This window comes from Primulina tabacum, chromosome 14 (assembly GCF_025594145.1).
Source record: "Primulina tabacum isolate GXHZ01 chromosome 14, ASM2559414v2, whole genome shotgun sequence".
Classification (NCBI taxonomy): Eukaryota; Viridiplantae; Streptophyta; class Magnoliopsida; order Lamiales; family Gesneriaceae; genus Primulina; species Primulina tabacum.
The window spans coordinates 38,392,627-38,410,473 of NC_134563.1; the positions used below are offsets into that span (position 1 = coordinate 38,392,627).

The window sequence follows — 17,847 nt, forward strand, 5'->3', positions numbered from 1 at the left end:
CATAGGACGCGATGTTCGCTGGCTGCGACCGCCGTCCGGGTGTTTCAAGCTTAATGTGGATGGGAGCTCGCGTGGTACATCTGGGGACTCCTCTGCTGGTGGCGTTGTTCGGGATGATTCCGGGAGGGTTGTGCTCTCATTCAGCGAGTTCATCGGAGCTGGGTCTTCTCTCCGGGCTGAGCTTTGGACGGTTTGGAGGGGTCTTCTCCTTTGTTATGATCATTCTTTTTTCCCTCTTTGGATCGAGCTTGATTCTCTGACTTCTATTCAGCTCATTCGTTCCCGTCGATGTTGCTGGGGTCTTGATCACATTGTATCCAGGATTCTGGTCCTTTTGAGGGGGCGGTCTGTTCATATTTCGCATATATTCCGGGAGGGTAATTCGGTGGCAGATGCATTGGCGGCGAGGGCCCATACCCTTAGGCACTTTACCTTAGAGTTAGGTCCCTCCCTCCCTAGGCACATTTCCATACTTGTACGTTCGGATACCTCCGGACTCCCCTACCTGAGATATAGATGTTCTTAGCTGTTTGCAGCCCTTTCCTTCACTTGGATCCATTTCTTCAGTCTATCTATATGTATATCTTTATTTTTTCTTTGCAGGTACTGTTCTGTTGGGGGTTTCTCTTTTTCCCCGGTTTGCCAGTCTGGTGTGAGTGGGCACAGACACTCGCACACTACATGTTTGGTCTCCTCGGGATTGTGTGGGCTCTTGCACTATCCCTATTGGTGTTTTTCTTGGCCCTCTCATATTCACTGGAGCGCTATCTCTATTTGTGCTTCTCTTTGGTCTATTTCTGGTCCCTGGCGGGCGTTTACTGCAGGCTCTCCTTGCCCGCCGTATCAGTTCTTTTACAGGAGTTTACTGGATGTCGTGGTGGTTCCAGGGATTATTTCCGGACGATCCTCTTCATTGTTATGATACCTTCGTCAGATTCATACTTCAGATGCTGGATCTTTTTTGTTCTGGCTGGATTGCGATCTTCATTTTTCCCTTTTATCGTCATTGTACAGTGATTTCCTGGCCAGCTCTTATTTTGACTGCCGGGATTCATACAGTTATCCGGTCTCAGATTAGAGTCGTTTTGACAGATTGGATTCTTCAGGGTGATGGCTCAGAGATGAGAGTTTCTTCTTGGATACCGCACTCATCTCCCAGTTATCATTTGGTCTTCCTCGACGTGTTGACTCTTAGCGCTGCTCGTATTTGATTAGTTTTTGGCGCACTTTTGGTCGTAGTCTAGGGTTTTTTTGCTTTTGTATTTAGGTCCCTAGGCTACTTTGCATTTATGTTTCTACTGCTTTAGCCTTTTTGAGGAGGTCTTGGTATAGTCCCCCTCCTCTTTTAGGTTTTCTTTCTGATGTTACTTTTTATTTTGTGGATATATACAGGTAGGGGTCTGCCTAACCCCCCCGCTTCCGGCGGTGTTTTCCGGAAAAAAAAAAAAAAAAAAAAAAAAAAAAAACCCTAAACCCTAGGGGTCCGCCTAACCCCCCCGCTTTCGGAGGTGTTTTATGAAAAAAAAAATTAAAAAAAAAAAAAAACCCTAAACCCTAAACCCAAAACCCTAAACCCTAAACCCATCCGGAAAAAAAAAAAAAAAACCCTAAACCCCCCGCTTCCGGCGGTGTTTTATCTAAAAAAAAAAAACCCTAAACCCCAAACCCCAAACCCTAAACAAAAACCCTAAACCCTAACCCCTAAACCCTAAACCCCAAACCCCAAACCCCCAACCCCCTAAACCCTAAACCCCAAAAACCCTAAACCCTAAACCCGAAACCCGAACCCCGAACCAAAAAAAATAATTAAAAAAAACCCTAAACCCTAAACCCGAAACCCGAATCCCAAACCCCAAACCCTCAACCCTAAACCCCAAACCCCACCCCAAACCCCGGAACCCGGACCCCCGACCTCTGACCCCAGACCTGACCCCCGACCCCAGACCCTAAACCCTAAAGCTGACGAACGCTCTCAAGAAAAAAAATTCCAAAAATACCACAATTTGACACTATTCACGCCCAAACCACCGCCATGTCACCGCCGTCGGATCCTGGTCGGAAACCGCTTCCATTAGAACCGCCTCCCCTCGCCGATCAACATACTAAAATTTCAGACCGATCGGACTCCGGCAACTGCCTCAATTTTCCGATCGAAATTACGCCTGTTTTTCTTTCTTCTTCGTCGCCGGTGGCCGCTGCTTCTCCGAGCATCGGAGGTACTTCCCCTGAATCGGTTTTTTGTCAGCTTTCCAATGGTACCCATGTGCGACCGGATTATCAACCACAGCCGCCGATTTCTTTGTTTTCTTCTTCGGCGGCACTGTTCATGCGTACACCGTCTGGTTTTATTCAAATTCCGGCCATCTCTAGCAACCTCGCTGCTAATGGAACACCGATCTTGAATCCTCTCAACCAGACGATCACTTTGCCTCTGGTATCACCCCCAACGCCATTTGTATGCGACGGCAATTTCAGATCTACGATTTTTAGTCACTGTTCACCTATTGCGACGGATTTTTTGCTCAATTCCTCCGGCGTCGCTCCTCCTTTTCTCAATTCCTCCATGGCGTTTACTCCCCCTATCATGAGCAACATCTCGGTACCTTCAATTTCAGGTACTAGCTTGGAAATCGGAAACGCCCAAATTCCGATTTCCTCCCCTTTTCCGGCTACTGTTTTCTCCGAGTTCAGCCCTCCGCCGCCTGGTTCTGCTGGTTCTGACACCGGTTTCATGTTGTAATGTCCGGGATTTTATTTATTGTAATCGGAGAATAATCTGAAATGATTTATGGATTAATTGATGTAAATATAAATGGAATGGATTAGGCCGAGAAAGACGCGAAAATATGTGCGAGGGAGGTGCTATTCGCGCATATGCGCGACCTAGTGCGCACACATGCGCGATTCGGGCAGAAGACCCCGCACATATGCTCGGTGTGAGGGCGCGCATATGCGTGAGGTGTCCAGTAGCCAAGGAGCTATAACAGAACATTGCGCGCACATGCGCAACGTGAGCCACGCACATGCGCGAGGTAGGCAGAGAGTTGGGCGCACATGCGCGGGGTGAAGTCGCGCATATGCGCGAGTGGTAGAATGCACGAGACAGTAGGTCTCGCGCATATGCGCGACTTATGTGCGCGCATATGCGCGAGCAGTCCAGTAGCTGATTTTCGGATAGAGCTTCCGGCGCATATGCGCGGGGCTTAGGCGCGCATATGCGCGAGACATGCAGATTAAAAATCAGCCACGTTTCATTGGCATGCGATTTTATATATATATATATACATACGAACTTGACTATCACATAGAAGAAAGAAGAGAAACCGAAGGGAAGAGCTCTAAGTTTTTACGTGCGAGAATTTGAATGTTACGCAAGATCCGCCCGTCAGAATTCTGATCTAAGTATATTTCTGTAATCTTCGTGTTAGCGGCTTCACACGGACGCAAGTTTTGCTACGTTTCGATATGTCTTGAAATTATGATATTTCCATAATCGAATAGAATTCATATATATTGTTCTTGCGATATCAGACATTATATAATTGAAGTCAGATCGAAGAACAGACTGTGTATGTATTTGTTATGATTTTCGGAGCCGAATTGGCTGAGATTTGATATCAGGTTTGTATTGTTATCAAGTATGAGTTACAGGAATTGACATCTGTTGATTTATATTGCGTGGTATATTTATATGGTACCGTTATGCCGTCGAAACATCAGTGAATTGATATTTATCAGATTCAGTATTGATTGAGATTGTATTATGGTGTCGTGATATCGATCAGATTATGTCTTGAATTGAGTTATACATTAATACAGTATATTCGATATTGTTATTGTCAGATTGATATAGATAGGCAGTGAGTCCAAAACTTCGACAGAGTCGGACTGAAGATGGACAGAGTTGAGTTTGAGACTTCGTCTTCGTCAGACCGAGAAGAGAAAGGTATAAGTCAATGTGGTACCGGGAGATCGACTCGAGTATAGTATGATATACTTGAGTTTCCCTAAATCACATACTTCTTATTATTATATTCATTGATTTGACTGGATATGCTTGTTCTATGAATGTATAGAAAGCAGGTATTAGTCGAGTGATCTTGTGACAGAAGTACCTGATATTGGCGGGATCGCCACGGGCACATTACACGATGTCACAAGATATTAAATTGGCGAAAGTGCCAATGTCCATCATGTATAGGGCACTGAACGATTGGCAAACAATGTGGATAGAATTGGAGTTTCTTCTATTACTAGTGATCGATACCATATCAATGTGGATAGAATTGGAGTTTCTTCTATTACTGGTGATTGATATGGAATGCCAACGTCTGGGAATCGGGATCCCTAGACTAGGATTGAGTCTAGTCTGAGTTTAAGAGTTACGGATATTGATTCATTGATTGATGTTGATTTATGTTCCTGATTATGGTGCATGTTTAGAGTAAGGGTTATTGTTGATATTAATTCATGTTTCGGATTATGATACATGCTACGAATATTTGATTCATGTTCTGATTTTGATACATGTTATGAATATCTGTATATGCTTTTATATTGTTTATATGATTGCATGTATACATGATTTACACTGGGAATGCAATTCTCACCGGAGTTATCCGGCTGTTGTCTTGTTTGTATGTGTGCATGACAACAGGTGGGACATGATCAGGATCAAGAAGAGAACGAGGCTGGACTAGATAGCGTGGAGATCCGGGCTCAGAAATAAATTAGGAGTCAGCACTGATATGTAGTTGAACCTAGTTGGATTATTGTAGACAATACAGGACTTGTATATTTATATTTAATATGTAAGTCAGATTGATTTACATAACGTTTCCGCTTTGTATTTTAAAAAAAAAATTTAGACCATGTTTATTATAATTGAGTAATTAGTCCCAAAGATGATTAAGGATCGAATTAGCGTCTGGGTCCCCACAACAGGTGGTATCAGAGCTTTAGGTTCCAGAACAATAGGTTCTAGAACTGTAGGTTCTTGAGACTGAGATAGAAGCTAGTGAGCGGGGTAGAATGTGTTTTCTTTCCTTGCATGTGATTGCTTGCATGTGATTTATTATAATGTTGAATTACATTGTATATGTTAATATTGCAGTATGTTTTACTTTTTTGGAAGATACATGTTACCTGAATATCTGAGTTGATTTGGTAATGTGTATTATTTGAAAATGGATCAGAACCAATTCTTGATCAGAAGGTAAGCTGATCATAAAGGGACTGAGATTGATTTATCTCATGTGATACTAACTCTTGTGGTAATCAGGTATACCTCCTCAAAGAATTCCAGAAAGAGGTAGTACTTCGACTGATCAGATAGATGTGTCAGAAACTCCGATGGAAATACAGTTGAAACAGTTTCAGTCATTTCAACCGCCAATTCTGAGAGGTACTGAGACATCTGATGATTGTGAGTATTGGTTAGATGATATAGAGATATTGTTTGATTCACTTGAGTATCCAGACGAACGGAGAATTAAACTAGTGCCCAACCAGTTACACGACGTCGCAAGGAGTTGGTGGATTACAACCAAAAGAGTATTAGAACAGCGTGGTACGATAATTACGTGGGAAATCTTTAGAGCGGAATTCTATCGAAAATATTTCTCAGTTTCGTACCGAGAGGACAAGAAAGCAGAGTTTGATAATTTAAAATAGGGCCAACTGAATATTGAAGAATATGTTGCTAAATTCCCTACTTTATTACGTTTTGCTCCTCTTATAGCTGGGAATGATGAAGCTGTAGCGGATCAGTTCATCAACGGATTGAATGGTGAGATATCTTCCTTGGTAAAGGTAGAGCGACCCCAGCATTTTGGTGATGCTTTGAATAAATCAAAGAGAGTTGAGGCAAGTTTGAGTCGACAACGAGAGAGGTTGGATGTGATCCGACCCCAGACACAGCAATCCCCTCTCAGACTTGATAGTGGCAGTGCAAGTGGGAAGCCAGATTTGTTGAAAGCTCGAAAGAAACAGTTTAAGAAATTAGGGAGCGGACCGAGAGGTTCATCTAGCTCCAGTGGTTCTAGCCCGAGTTATACTGGAGTTTATTGCAGGACTTGCGGAGGAAGACATCCCAATGAGCAATGCCAAGGAGTTTTTGGTAGTTGCCGTATCTGCCGACAGTCATGACATTTTGCGAGAGTATGTCCACAGAGAGGTTCCCGAAGATTCCAGGGAGCAGAGGCGTCTGGTGGTAGTGACCGAGGAACAGATCCAAGATGCACTTGATGATGTAGTGACAGGTATCTGTTCTTTTATGATTTTGTTCCATATGTATTGGGGAGATTCTCGTACATCTTATACATGATTCTGTATGAATTGCATTGACATATGCTTTATTCTATTGGGTCTGTATATACTGTAGTATTGATTTCTTTATCTTTTGGGGGAAAGATTGATACCAGTGAATTCTGTAAATATCGTATACTGCAGTGAAGTGAGAATGAGATTGAGTTAGATTGTGTTGTACTTGTATTGTCTGATTCTGGCAGCATTATTGATATGAATATATTGAACAAGTACAGAGCTATTGTAGATTCTTACCAGGAGATGGTAAGATTCGGACTTGAAATGGCCGAAGAATGAATAATGTACGGTAAGGATTTTCGATTTTGAATTCCTTTGATTTCCGTATTAATTATGATTCGATGATTATCGAAAGGAATGGAGTTATTCCTTATGCATTCAGTTGATTACTGAAAATGAATATACCATGAGCTGATTTGTCAGTAGCAGGAGAAATGATAAAGTCTTTCTAGATGAAATTCCGGATTTGCCTTATATCAGAGAGAGTGAATTCCGCCTTGAATTGATACTAGGTATTGGTTTTATTTTAGAACTCCTTACAGAATGATACTGATTGAATTGAAGATAATTATCAGTTAGAAGATTTACTGATCGAAAGTTACATCTGATTGTGTGTTTCTCTGTAAAATACTTCAGTTCTGATTATGGGTTGATGAATCCGGTATTCAGAGGTATTCTGATGATTTTATGCCGTTTATCTATGATATTTTGTGATATACTCGTGGCATATGACTGACTAAATCGAATATCTTGTATTGAAGGATCTGAGAACTGAAATTGTTGTATACAGAAATTGTTCAGATATGAATCTTGATTGAAACAGATTGTATTCCGAGTATGTGATATCCGAATATGGTATACCGATTGATATTAGCACAGCTGAGGCAGTGATCAGTGGCTGAGAATGATACCGATGTCAGAAACTTCTTTATTTTCTTGCTTGAGTTTAACAGATTATTGTATATGACTGTTGTTTTGAAATTGCTTGAGAATTGTATTGTTCTAAAACAATATTTGAGACAGAGTATATTGGTTGGGGGACATTACATTCGAAAGTGATATAGCAGTTGATCTAAACAAAGTCGAAGATGTGATACAGATTATTGGGAACCGTTGAGATTATATACAGTTCCAGCCGAATCAGAGCTGATTTTGAAAATTACAGCAGTTTAGAAGTTTGATCAGACTATTCAGAACTTGATTCGATAGTCAGAACAGGGTGTCAATCAGAATATCAGGTAGGTAATACTGTATTATATGTGAATAATCGACTTGTTTGTGCTGAATATTTTGAATCTGAAATGACAGATATAGGCAGAAGCGCACGGTAGTCGATTCAGTATTTATTCTGGTGACAGAAAATGTATGATTATTCAAAAAGACAGTTTTGATATAAACAGAGGAGATATGTTGTAGCAGAGTTTGTACTGAAATGTATGCATCGTCGACAGATGAAGACAGAAAAATAGAAACCAGGAGGTTGGTTATATAGATTATCGATTCTTGAATAGAAATGGGAGTACATTTCTATAGATTTCATAATGAAACCACCGAAATCTTGTCAAGATTGTGATGCGATGTGATTGTTATTAATAGATTGCGTGAATTTGCATATATTATTTGTACATGAAGACTTACGGATATGACCAGTCGATGGAGATTTATGTCAGAAAAGAGGATAGATTGTACTGAATGCCAAAGTTGATTATATCAAACTGTGAATTTCGTTTGATTTTTTACTTTTGGCAGAGTATACAATAAACTCTTTCACTTATCGTCTATAGATCGACAGATAGTTGGAGCAACTATCCTGGAAACTGGAGGATATCCAGGAACTGTAGTGCTGGATTTTAGCACTAGTTGAGACGGTGTGTTGTCACTTTGTGAATGAATGTACGACAATCAGATGAGTATTGAAATAGCTTCAGTCCAGGTATTGTACAGTGAGAACGGTAGATTTTCTTCGTATATGAATAATATCTCCGAGATACCTGAGATTGGATTGGATGGAATCAGAGATATGAAAAAGAAATTGAAACTGATTCAGAGGAAAATGAAGACAACTCAAAATAAATAGACTGAATATGTCAACGTCGGATGATGACTGTTGATATTTAAAACTGGAACAACTGAATGTAACCTTGACTGGGAGTACCGGATTTGATAATAGAGGATAATATTGATTTGTTATGAGTCGGTAATTGGTATATACGGATGTTGTATAGCCAATGTTTTGAGATCGATTCTATCAGAATTACTTCAAGTTGTATTATGAGATTATACTTCTTGCATTAATATTCCAGATTGGAGTTAGAGATTCACGAAAGAAGAATAATCCAGAATGAAGACTATTCTGCTGTTAAACATACAGTAAAGTCGTCAGGGTATCAAAGAAGACTATTCGGTTTGTGAAAGTTCAATGGAGGCGTTATGATACTGAAGAAACTATTTGAGAAACAAAATCTGATATGAGACTGAAATTTCAGAATTGTTGCGTTGTAATGTGTTTTCTGATTAACCTCTATTATACATTTCTTTCTTTATCTGATTTGATTGCCTGTGATTTCGGGGACGAAATCGAATCTTAGGGGGGGAGAAATGTAATGCCCGGGATTTTATTTATTGTAATCGGAGATTAATCTGAAATGATTTATGGATTAATTGATGTAAATATAGATGGAATGGATTAGGCCGGGAAAGACGCGAAAATATGTGAGGGAGGTGCTATTCGCGCATATGCGCGACCTAATGCGCACACATGCGCGATTCGGGCAGAAGACCCCGCGCATATGCGCGGCGTGAGGGCGCGCATATGCGCGAGGTGTCCAGTAGCCAAGGAGCTATAACAGAACATTGCGCACACATGCGCGACGTGAGCCGCGCACATGCGCGAGGTAGGCAGAGAGTTGGGCGCACATGCGCGGGATGAAGTCGCGCATATGCGCGAGTGGTAGAATGCACGAGACATTCGGTCTCGCGCATATGCGTGACTTATGTGAACGCATATGCGCGAGCAGTCCAGTAGCTGATTTCCGGATAGAGCTTTCGGCGCATATGAGCGGGGCTTAGGCGCGTATATGCGCGAGACATGCAAATTAAAAATCAGCCACGTTTCATTGGCATGCGATTTGATATATATATATACATACAAACTTGATTATCACATAGAAGAAAGAAGGGAAACCGAAGGGAAGAGCTCTAAGTTCTTTACGTGCGAGAATTTGAATGTTACGCAAGATCCGCCCGTCAGAATTCTGATCTAAGTATATTTCTGTAATCTTCGTGTTAGCGGCTTCACACGAAAGTAAGTTTTGCTACGTTTCGATATATCTTGAAATTATGATATTTCCATAATCGAATAGAATTCATATATATTGTTCTTGCGATATTAGACATTATATAATTGAAGTCAGATCGACGAACAGACTGTGTATGTATTTGTTATGATTTTCGAAGTCGAATTGGTTGAGATTTGATATCAGATTTGTATTGTTATCGAGTATGAGTTACAGGAATTGATATCTGTTGATTTATATTGCATGGTATATTTATATGGTACCGTTATGCCGTCGAAACATCAGTGAATTGATATTGATCAGATTCAGTATTGATTGAGATTGTATTATGGTGTCGTGATATCGATCAGATTATGTCTTGAATTGAGTTATACATTACTACAGTATATTCGATATTGTTATTGCTAGATTGATATAGATAGGCAGTGAGTCCCAGACTTCGACAGAGTCAGACTGAAGATGGACAGAGCTGAGTTTCAGACTTCGTCTTCGTTAGACCGAGAAGAAAAAGGTATAAGTCAATGTGGTACCGGGAGATCGACTCGAGTATAGTATGATATACTTGAGTTTCCCTAAATCACATACTTCTTATTATTATGTTCATTGATTTGACTGGATATGCTTGTTCTATGAATGTATAGAAAGCAGGTATTAGTCGAGTGATCTTGTGACAGAAGTACCTGATAGTGGCGGGATCGCCACGGGCATATTGCACGATGTCACAAGATAGTAAATTGGCGAAAGTGCCAATGTCCATCACGTATAGGGCACTGGACGATTGGCAAACGATGTGGATAGAATTGGAGTTTCTTCTATTACTGGTGATCGATACCATATCAACGTGGATAGAATTGGAGTTTCTTCTATTACTGGTGATTGATATGGAATGCCAACGTCTGGGAATCGGGATCCCTAGACTAGGATTGAGTCTAGTCTGAGTTTATGAGTTACGGATATTGATTCATTGATTGATGTTGATTTATGTTCCTGATTATGGTACATGTTATGAATATCTGTATATGTTTTTATATTGTTTATATGATTGCATGTATACATGATTTATACTGGGAATGTAATTCTCACCGGAGTTATCCGGCTGTTGTCTTATTTGTATGTGTGCATGACAACAGGTGGGACAGGATCAGGGTCAAGAAGAGAACGAGGCTGGACTAGATAGCGTGGAGATCCGGGCTCAGAAATAAATTAGGAGTCAGCACTGATATGTAGTTGAACCTAGTTGGATTATTGTAGACAATACAGGACTTGTATGTTTATATTTAATATGTAAGTCAGATTGATTTACATAACGTTTCCGCTTTGTATTTTAAAAAAAAAATTAGACCCTGTTTATTATAATTGAGTAATTAGTCCCAAAGATGATTAAGAATCGAATTAGCGTCCGGGTCCCCACACATGTTTACCGCTACGTCACCGGCCCTCGGTGTTGCTCCGATTGGTAATGTCCGAGGCAACTCGGATGAGTCACACAGCCGAGGGCAGCGAGTCAACTCGGCAGTCAAACATGGTGCTTCTGCGGTCAACGTAGGTCCGAAAGTTGTTGTTACACCTCATGTGTCTTTTAAGGATGTTTTAGCTTCCCTGTCTCCTCGTACGATGAAGAATAGCTTTGATGATGTTCTCAATTCGATGGAAGAGATGCTTGAGCCTTCTTATTTGGATGGAAAACTGGGTATTCTATTCCCAGATAAGGTAATTTATTCCCTTATTGAGCCATTTAAATTTGCATTGTTGGGTAAAATTTCTGGGAATCGGTCTGTGGTCCCCAATTCAATGATATTTGCTGCCTTTGACAAAGTGGGTTTGGTCAGACCGTTCAATTTTAAATTTTACCCCGGGGTTTCATGGTCATTACTCTCACTTGTGAAGAGGATTATGCACTCCTTTGGGCGCATGGTAATATGATGGTTGGATCTCTTGGTATCCGTTTTTCTAAATGGACCCCAGAGTTCAAGTTTCAGGCGGAGTCGCCAGTTGCCCCTGTTTGGGCTTGACTTCCGGAATTACCATTTCATTTATATGAGTAAAAAAAGTCTTTGTGCTATTGCCAAGCTCTTGGGTAAGCCTATCAAAATTGATGACCACACAGCTGAGGTGTCTCGTGGGGCCTTTGCTCGTGTGTGTGTGGAAATTAATGTGTTGGAGCCTCCCGTCAAGCACATTTGGGTGGGCTGGGGTGATCACCTTCAAGAGATTGAGGTTGTGTATGAGAGGATCCCGGCCTATTGCACTGATTGCAAAATGCTGGGACATGCGACGAGTGTTTGTTACTCACGTGGCAAGAATCCCTGGCCGATCAAGGCTAAGTCTTTTGGTCCAGTCCCTCCGTCACAGACGGCTGCTTCGGGTCAGTCACCCCATGAGGGTGTCATTTCTGGTGAAGTTCAGGGTCCTCAAGGTCCCAATGCTTAGACTTTTGTTGGTCCTAAGCGTCGTAGAAGGAGACGGCAAGTGCGTCGAGTTCCACCCGCTGCTATTCCCCCTCTAGGGCAGGTTCTTTCACAGTCGAAGAGTACTTCGAATGCTTTTGATGTACTTTCTCCTTGGCAGAAGGAAGCGCAGCTTTTTGATACTAGTGCGTTAGTTGGTACCACCTCTGATTTTGTGCCCCACTTGGGGGATGTGGGTGTTGTTATCACCAGGGGTGCTTCTTTGGAGCAAGCCCCATCCGTGGGTATGGATCATGTAGGTTTGAGTTCACCCACCGTTGCAGTTTCCCCGTTGGAATTAGGTGGTGTGTCATCCCAGTCTGGGGCTAAGGATTCGGAGGAGGATGATGTCATTCCTTTTGAAGATTGTGCGGAGGTTTTGGGGTCTCCGCATGCTGGTATTGACACGGTGTTTACTGAACCCGTGATTTGTTTGGAGAATCATAGTTGTCACTCAATCCCTTCTGATCCTCCGTCCCCTGACGATGTGTCCTCTTTGTTTGTTCAGCTGGTTGATAGGCAGGGTTCTCCTGCTTGTGAGAGGGTTGCCCGTGAGAGGTTTGTTGAGGATCATGACCAGGGTTTTGATAAACATTCTGAGCCGGGTGATGGCCGTGCGTCTGAGGACGGCGTACTGGATTCAGATATGCCAGATGTTAAGAAAAAGAAGGGGAGGGATGATCTCCCTAGGTCGCTTAGGAAGCGATCGGGCATCTCTGCTGCCCGTTAATCATGAATTTCCTAATCTGGAATATCCGAGGGCTTCGGGGTTCGGAGTCCCAACAGAGGCTTCATGCTTTTGATAAGTAGAAACAGATTAAGGTTTTGACTGTTTTGGAGCCGATGATCAATTTAGATCAGAGATTCATGACTCATCGTCTTGGTTTTCTCAAGTCATTTCGAATCTTTCTGGCCACATTTGGGTGTTTTTTGCTGCTGATGTCCAGGCTGAGTGTGTCCTTGATCATGCTCAGTTCCTTCACATCAAGGTTTCTGCTCCTTCTTTACCCACATCTGGTTTTTGTTCTTTTGTTTATGCCATATGTGATTACATTGAGCGTCGGGATCTCTGGACATCCCTGCTTCATGTCAAGCCTGTTCTGGGTCCTTGGATGGTTGGTGGGGATTTCAATGTTTTCCGTGATTCATCTGAGTGTCTGGGCACCCGTGGTGGTAGGTTGCTACCCATGGAGGAGTTCAACACTTTCATTATGGATTCTGGTTTGATTGATGCTGGTTTTGAGGGGTCTTCGTTCACTTGGACGAATAAGACCATCTGGAAGCGGTTGGATAGAGTGTTAGTTTCGGTTGATTGGGGTGATCATTTCAGCTCTATTAGAGTTGAACATCTTAGTCGAACGGTCTCTGACCACTGTTCGCTTTTGGTTAACACTCCGGTTTTTGCCCGTGGGCCTAGCTCGTTCCGCTTCCAGCGTATGTGGCTTCGGCATCATGGTTTTTTGCAGACTGTTAGGCTCAATTGGAATTTACCTTGCAGTCTGATTGGCATGTCACGCCTTTTTGTCAAATTGAAACAGCTGAAGCATCATCTGAAGTGGTGGAATCGGGATGTTTTTGGTAACATCTTTGATAAACTCACTGAGGTGAGAGTGCTGTTCGTTTTGCTGAGATTGCATATGAGGCCGATCCTTTTGAGTCGAATTGGACTGCTCTGTCTTATCGTAATGTGGATCTTGCTCGTATCACCGCCATGGAGGCGGACTTTTGGAAACAAAAATTTGCATGCAACTGGCTAGAGGATGGTGAGCGGAACACCAAACTCTTTCATAACATGGTTAAGAAGAAGCATGTGGCGAATAAGATTTTCCGCATATGGGAGAATGGGGTTTACCTAACGTCTCCTGAGTTGATTTAGCAGTCGGGTGCCTCGTTTTTTCAGAATTTGCTTATCGGGGATACCTTTGTGCTTGATCGTCCTGATTTTTCGGGCTTTACTTCGGTGATTTCTGATGAGGAGAATAATGAGATTGCTGTTATCCCCTCTTTAGAGGAGGTACGTGCAACTGTTTTCTCCATTTCTCCTGATAGTGTGGCTGGCCCTAATGGTTTCTCTTCGGCGTTTTTTCAGCATTGCTGGGAGATCGTTCATCAGGATGTGTTGGATGCGGTTTTAGATTTTTTCCGAGGCTCTCCTATGCCTCATAGTTTTACTGCCACCACAATTACTTTGATCCCAAAAGCCGAGGGTGCACATGCTTGGTCGGATTTCCGTCCGATCAGTCTGTGTAATGTTACTAATAAGATTATTTCTAAGTTATTGTACTCTCGCTTGAGGGTTGTAGCGGAGAAACTTATTTCATTGAACCAGAGTGGCTTTGTCCCGGGACGGATGATTTCTGATAACATCCTTGTGGGGACCCGGACGCTAATCATCTTCTTAATCATCTTTGGGAGTTAATTATCAATTCAGATAAACAGGGTCTAAAATTTTTTCTTTTTAAAATGCAAGTGCGGAACGTAATAGAATTTACTAATATACATCTCAGTATAGAAGTAAAATAATGTACAATAATCATGAAACTAGACTAAGGTTCAACTACTAGATTCCAAGTGTTAAATCCATATCTACAATAAGTCCGGAATCACCACTCTAATCTGTCTCCTCTCATCGTCTTCTTGACCCCGATCTTGTCCCACCTGTTGTCATGCACACATAGAAACAAGACAACAGGCCGGATAACTCTGGTGAGAATAAATCCCAGTATAAATAATATATACAATGCAGTTAACTGAATTAACATAAAAGCATGAATTATATCTTATCACATGTAGCATAATCAAACAACATGTATCAATACCAATCTGTAAATAATATCTGAATCGTAATCTACGAAACATAAATCAATACAACTCTGTAATCAAGTTCTAGTCTCGATATCTAAGACTCGACTCATCTCTCATTCTAATCTAGGGATCTCGGTGAATAAGAACGTAACAAGTCTCCCACCTACTACTACCAGTCGCGGTGGCGGTACGTTCTTATTTCTGGACTTTGGTCTAGCTGTATCGAATAATCTACAATAAGAACAATGTCTGTATCTTAAGCACATCGATACACCAAACGTCCAGTGCCTTGGCGTATCTATCAAGACTAAGCCTAGTCTGACAATGTGCAATGGGTCAGTGACTATACTGTCAAAATCTAACCCCTCTGTCAGTGACTCTCACTCAATAGCTCTCTGCTTTCTACTTCTAATTCAATAGAATAAACATAATCATTAAAATACAAAGGTATAAAAACAATACCATACAAGTATGTGGTTTAGGGAAACTCGAGTTAAATCTAACTCAAGTTCGATCTCCCAATTAACATCAATTTATACCTTTCTCTTCTCGGTCTGATGAAGACCAAGTCTTGTATTCCAATATGTCCATACCCAGTCTGGCAATGACAAGTCACATAAATACCATATCAGTATATAACTCAATTCAAGACTTGTTCTGATCAATACTCAAATCAATACATAATCTGATCCATATCTGAACAAGGTACAATCTAATTCATATCAACGATATCACGATACAATCGAAATCATTACTGAATCTGATCAATCTAAATCAACTGATGTTTCGACGGCATAACGATACAGTCTCGATAACCCAGTCAATCTCAACATCACATAGATACTACCAGAATTCACAATCAGTATCAATACAATTCATAATCTTAATATCGGTACACTTAAGATCAGTAATAACACAACTCTGATATCAAATCTAAATCAATATCTTTCGAAAATCATAACAATTGTAAAAACAGTCTATTCTTTAATCTGACTTCAATTATATAATGTCTACTGTAGTAGAAACACCATATCCGATTCATATTCAATTCTGACAATATCATAAATTCAAATCATGTCTAAACGTAACAAAATTTACGTCCAGTTGTAGCCTGCGTCGATAGGAATTCAGTACTGTAATCGGATTCAAAAACAGACGGACGGATTTTACGTGACATTCAATTTCTCACCCGAGAGAACTTGGAGCTTCATCCCTCGTTTCTTTCCTTTTTAATCTGGAGGGTTTGCATGTAGGTATATATATATATACATATGCTACATGATACAAGGGCAAGTGGCATCGTGCATGTTCTGCACGTTGCGCGCATATGCACGCACAAAGTCGCGCATATGCGCCGGTAGTTCGAACCAGCATTCTGTCAGCTCGCGCATATGCGCCATCTACGTCGCGCATATGCGCCAAACATTCTGCCCATCCCGTGCATATGCGCGAAAGGTTCTGCCTTCCTCGCGCATGTGCGCCCAACACGTCGCGCATGTGCGCGAGGACTTCTCCTTACATCTCATGTCAAATCTTCTTTCGGCTCTCCCGGTCTGATCCGTTCCGTTTATAATCATCTCGATTAATAAATAAATCATTTCAGATTACTCTCAGATTACAGTAATAAAATCTCGGGCCTTACAATCCTCCTTGCTCAGGAGCTCACTCATAGTCTCACTCTTCCCACTCGTGGTGGTAATGTTATTTTGAAGTTGGATATGGCTAAGGCCTATGACCGGGTCCAGTGGCCTTTCTTTTTTGAAGTTCTGCGTCATTTTGGTTTCTCCGAGCGGGTTGTGGCGTTGGTTTCGGCCTGTATCTCTCATTTTCATTTCTTCGTTAATATCAATGGCTCTTTTTCGGGGTTCTTTGGTTCTACCAGGGGCCTTAGGCAGGGAGATCCATTGTCCCCTCTTATTTTCATTTTAGGGGCGTAATATCTTTCACGTGGCCTTGACCGTCTTCACCTGCATTATCCTGATATCAGGTACCGTTCTGGTTGTGATTTATTGATTTCCCATCTGGCCTATGCTGATGATATTATTATATTTGCCAATGGTGGGTATCGTGGGATGCAGAGTCTTTTAGATTCTCTCCATCACTATGAGAATTGTTCGGGACAGCTGGTTAACGCTGTCAAGAATTCTCTGATTTTGCCTCCGAGATGCTCCGCGCGCCTCCGCTCTAGGCTTCTCCGTTCAACTGGTTTTACGGAGGGTCAGTTGCCTCTCAAGTATCTTGGATTTCCATTGTTTCGGGGTAACAGTACGTGCTCTCTTTTTGAGCCCCTCTTACAGTCAGTTAGGAAGCGCCTTGAGGGTTGGGATATTCGGAATCTTTCTTCGGCGAGCCGCATGACCCTAATTCGTAGTGTACTCCTCTCAATGTCGATATATTTGTTTCAGGTAGTTCAGCCTCCGTTGGCTGTATTGGAGAAGCTTGAGATAGCCTTTAATTCCTTTCTATGGGGGTCTAGGCCCTTGGAGAAGAAATGGCATTGGGCTCGTTGGTCTCGGGCTTGCCTCCCTGTGGCAGAAGGAGGTCTTGGCTTCCGCAGATTGAAAGATCTCGTGGATAGCTTCTCAATAAAGTTGTAGTTTCCGTTACGGCAGGGGTCTTCCCTATGGGCCAAATTTTTGATGAGGAAATATTGTCTCTTGGCGCACCCAGCTTGTGTCTCTTCTCGTGGATTTATCTCTCCCACTTGGCGGCGTTTGCTTCAGATCATGCCTCGTGCGGAGAGTGGTATTCCCTGGCGTGTGGGTCTTGGAGAGGTTTCCTTTTGGGATGATTGTTGGTTTAGGGATGTCCCTCTGTCCAGTCAGACTGAGGTTCGTGGTGACCGTGGGGTCCGGGTTTCCCATTTTCTTTCTGAGGGAGCCTGGGATTTTGATCTTCTTTCTTCAGTGATTGCTCCTTCTTTTGCGGAGCAGATTGTGTTGGTCCCGATTCTTTCGGGAGAGCCTGATTTGGCT

The 17,847-nt window shown here is 42.0% G+C and overlaps 1 protein-coding gene across 1 annotated transcript; it reads left to right on the plus strand.

Annotated features, from left to right (window-relative positions):
- The first annotated feature begins 11,033 nt into the window (after nt 1-11,033).
- Nucleotides 11,034-17,469, plus strand: LOC142524032 (uncharacterized). The gene is made up of 7 exons (XM_075627756.1): nt 11,034-11,330; nt 11,586-12,036; nt 12,127-12,757; nt 12,924-13,244; nt 13,398-13,671; nt 13,968-14,287; nt 16,860-17,469. The coding sequence occupies exons 1-7, from the start codon at nt 11,034-11,036 to the stop codon at nt 17,467-17,469; spliced, it is 2,904 nt and encodes a 967-aa protein (XP_075483871.1).
- Nucleotides 17,470-17,847: the final 378 nt, after the last annotated feature.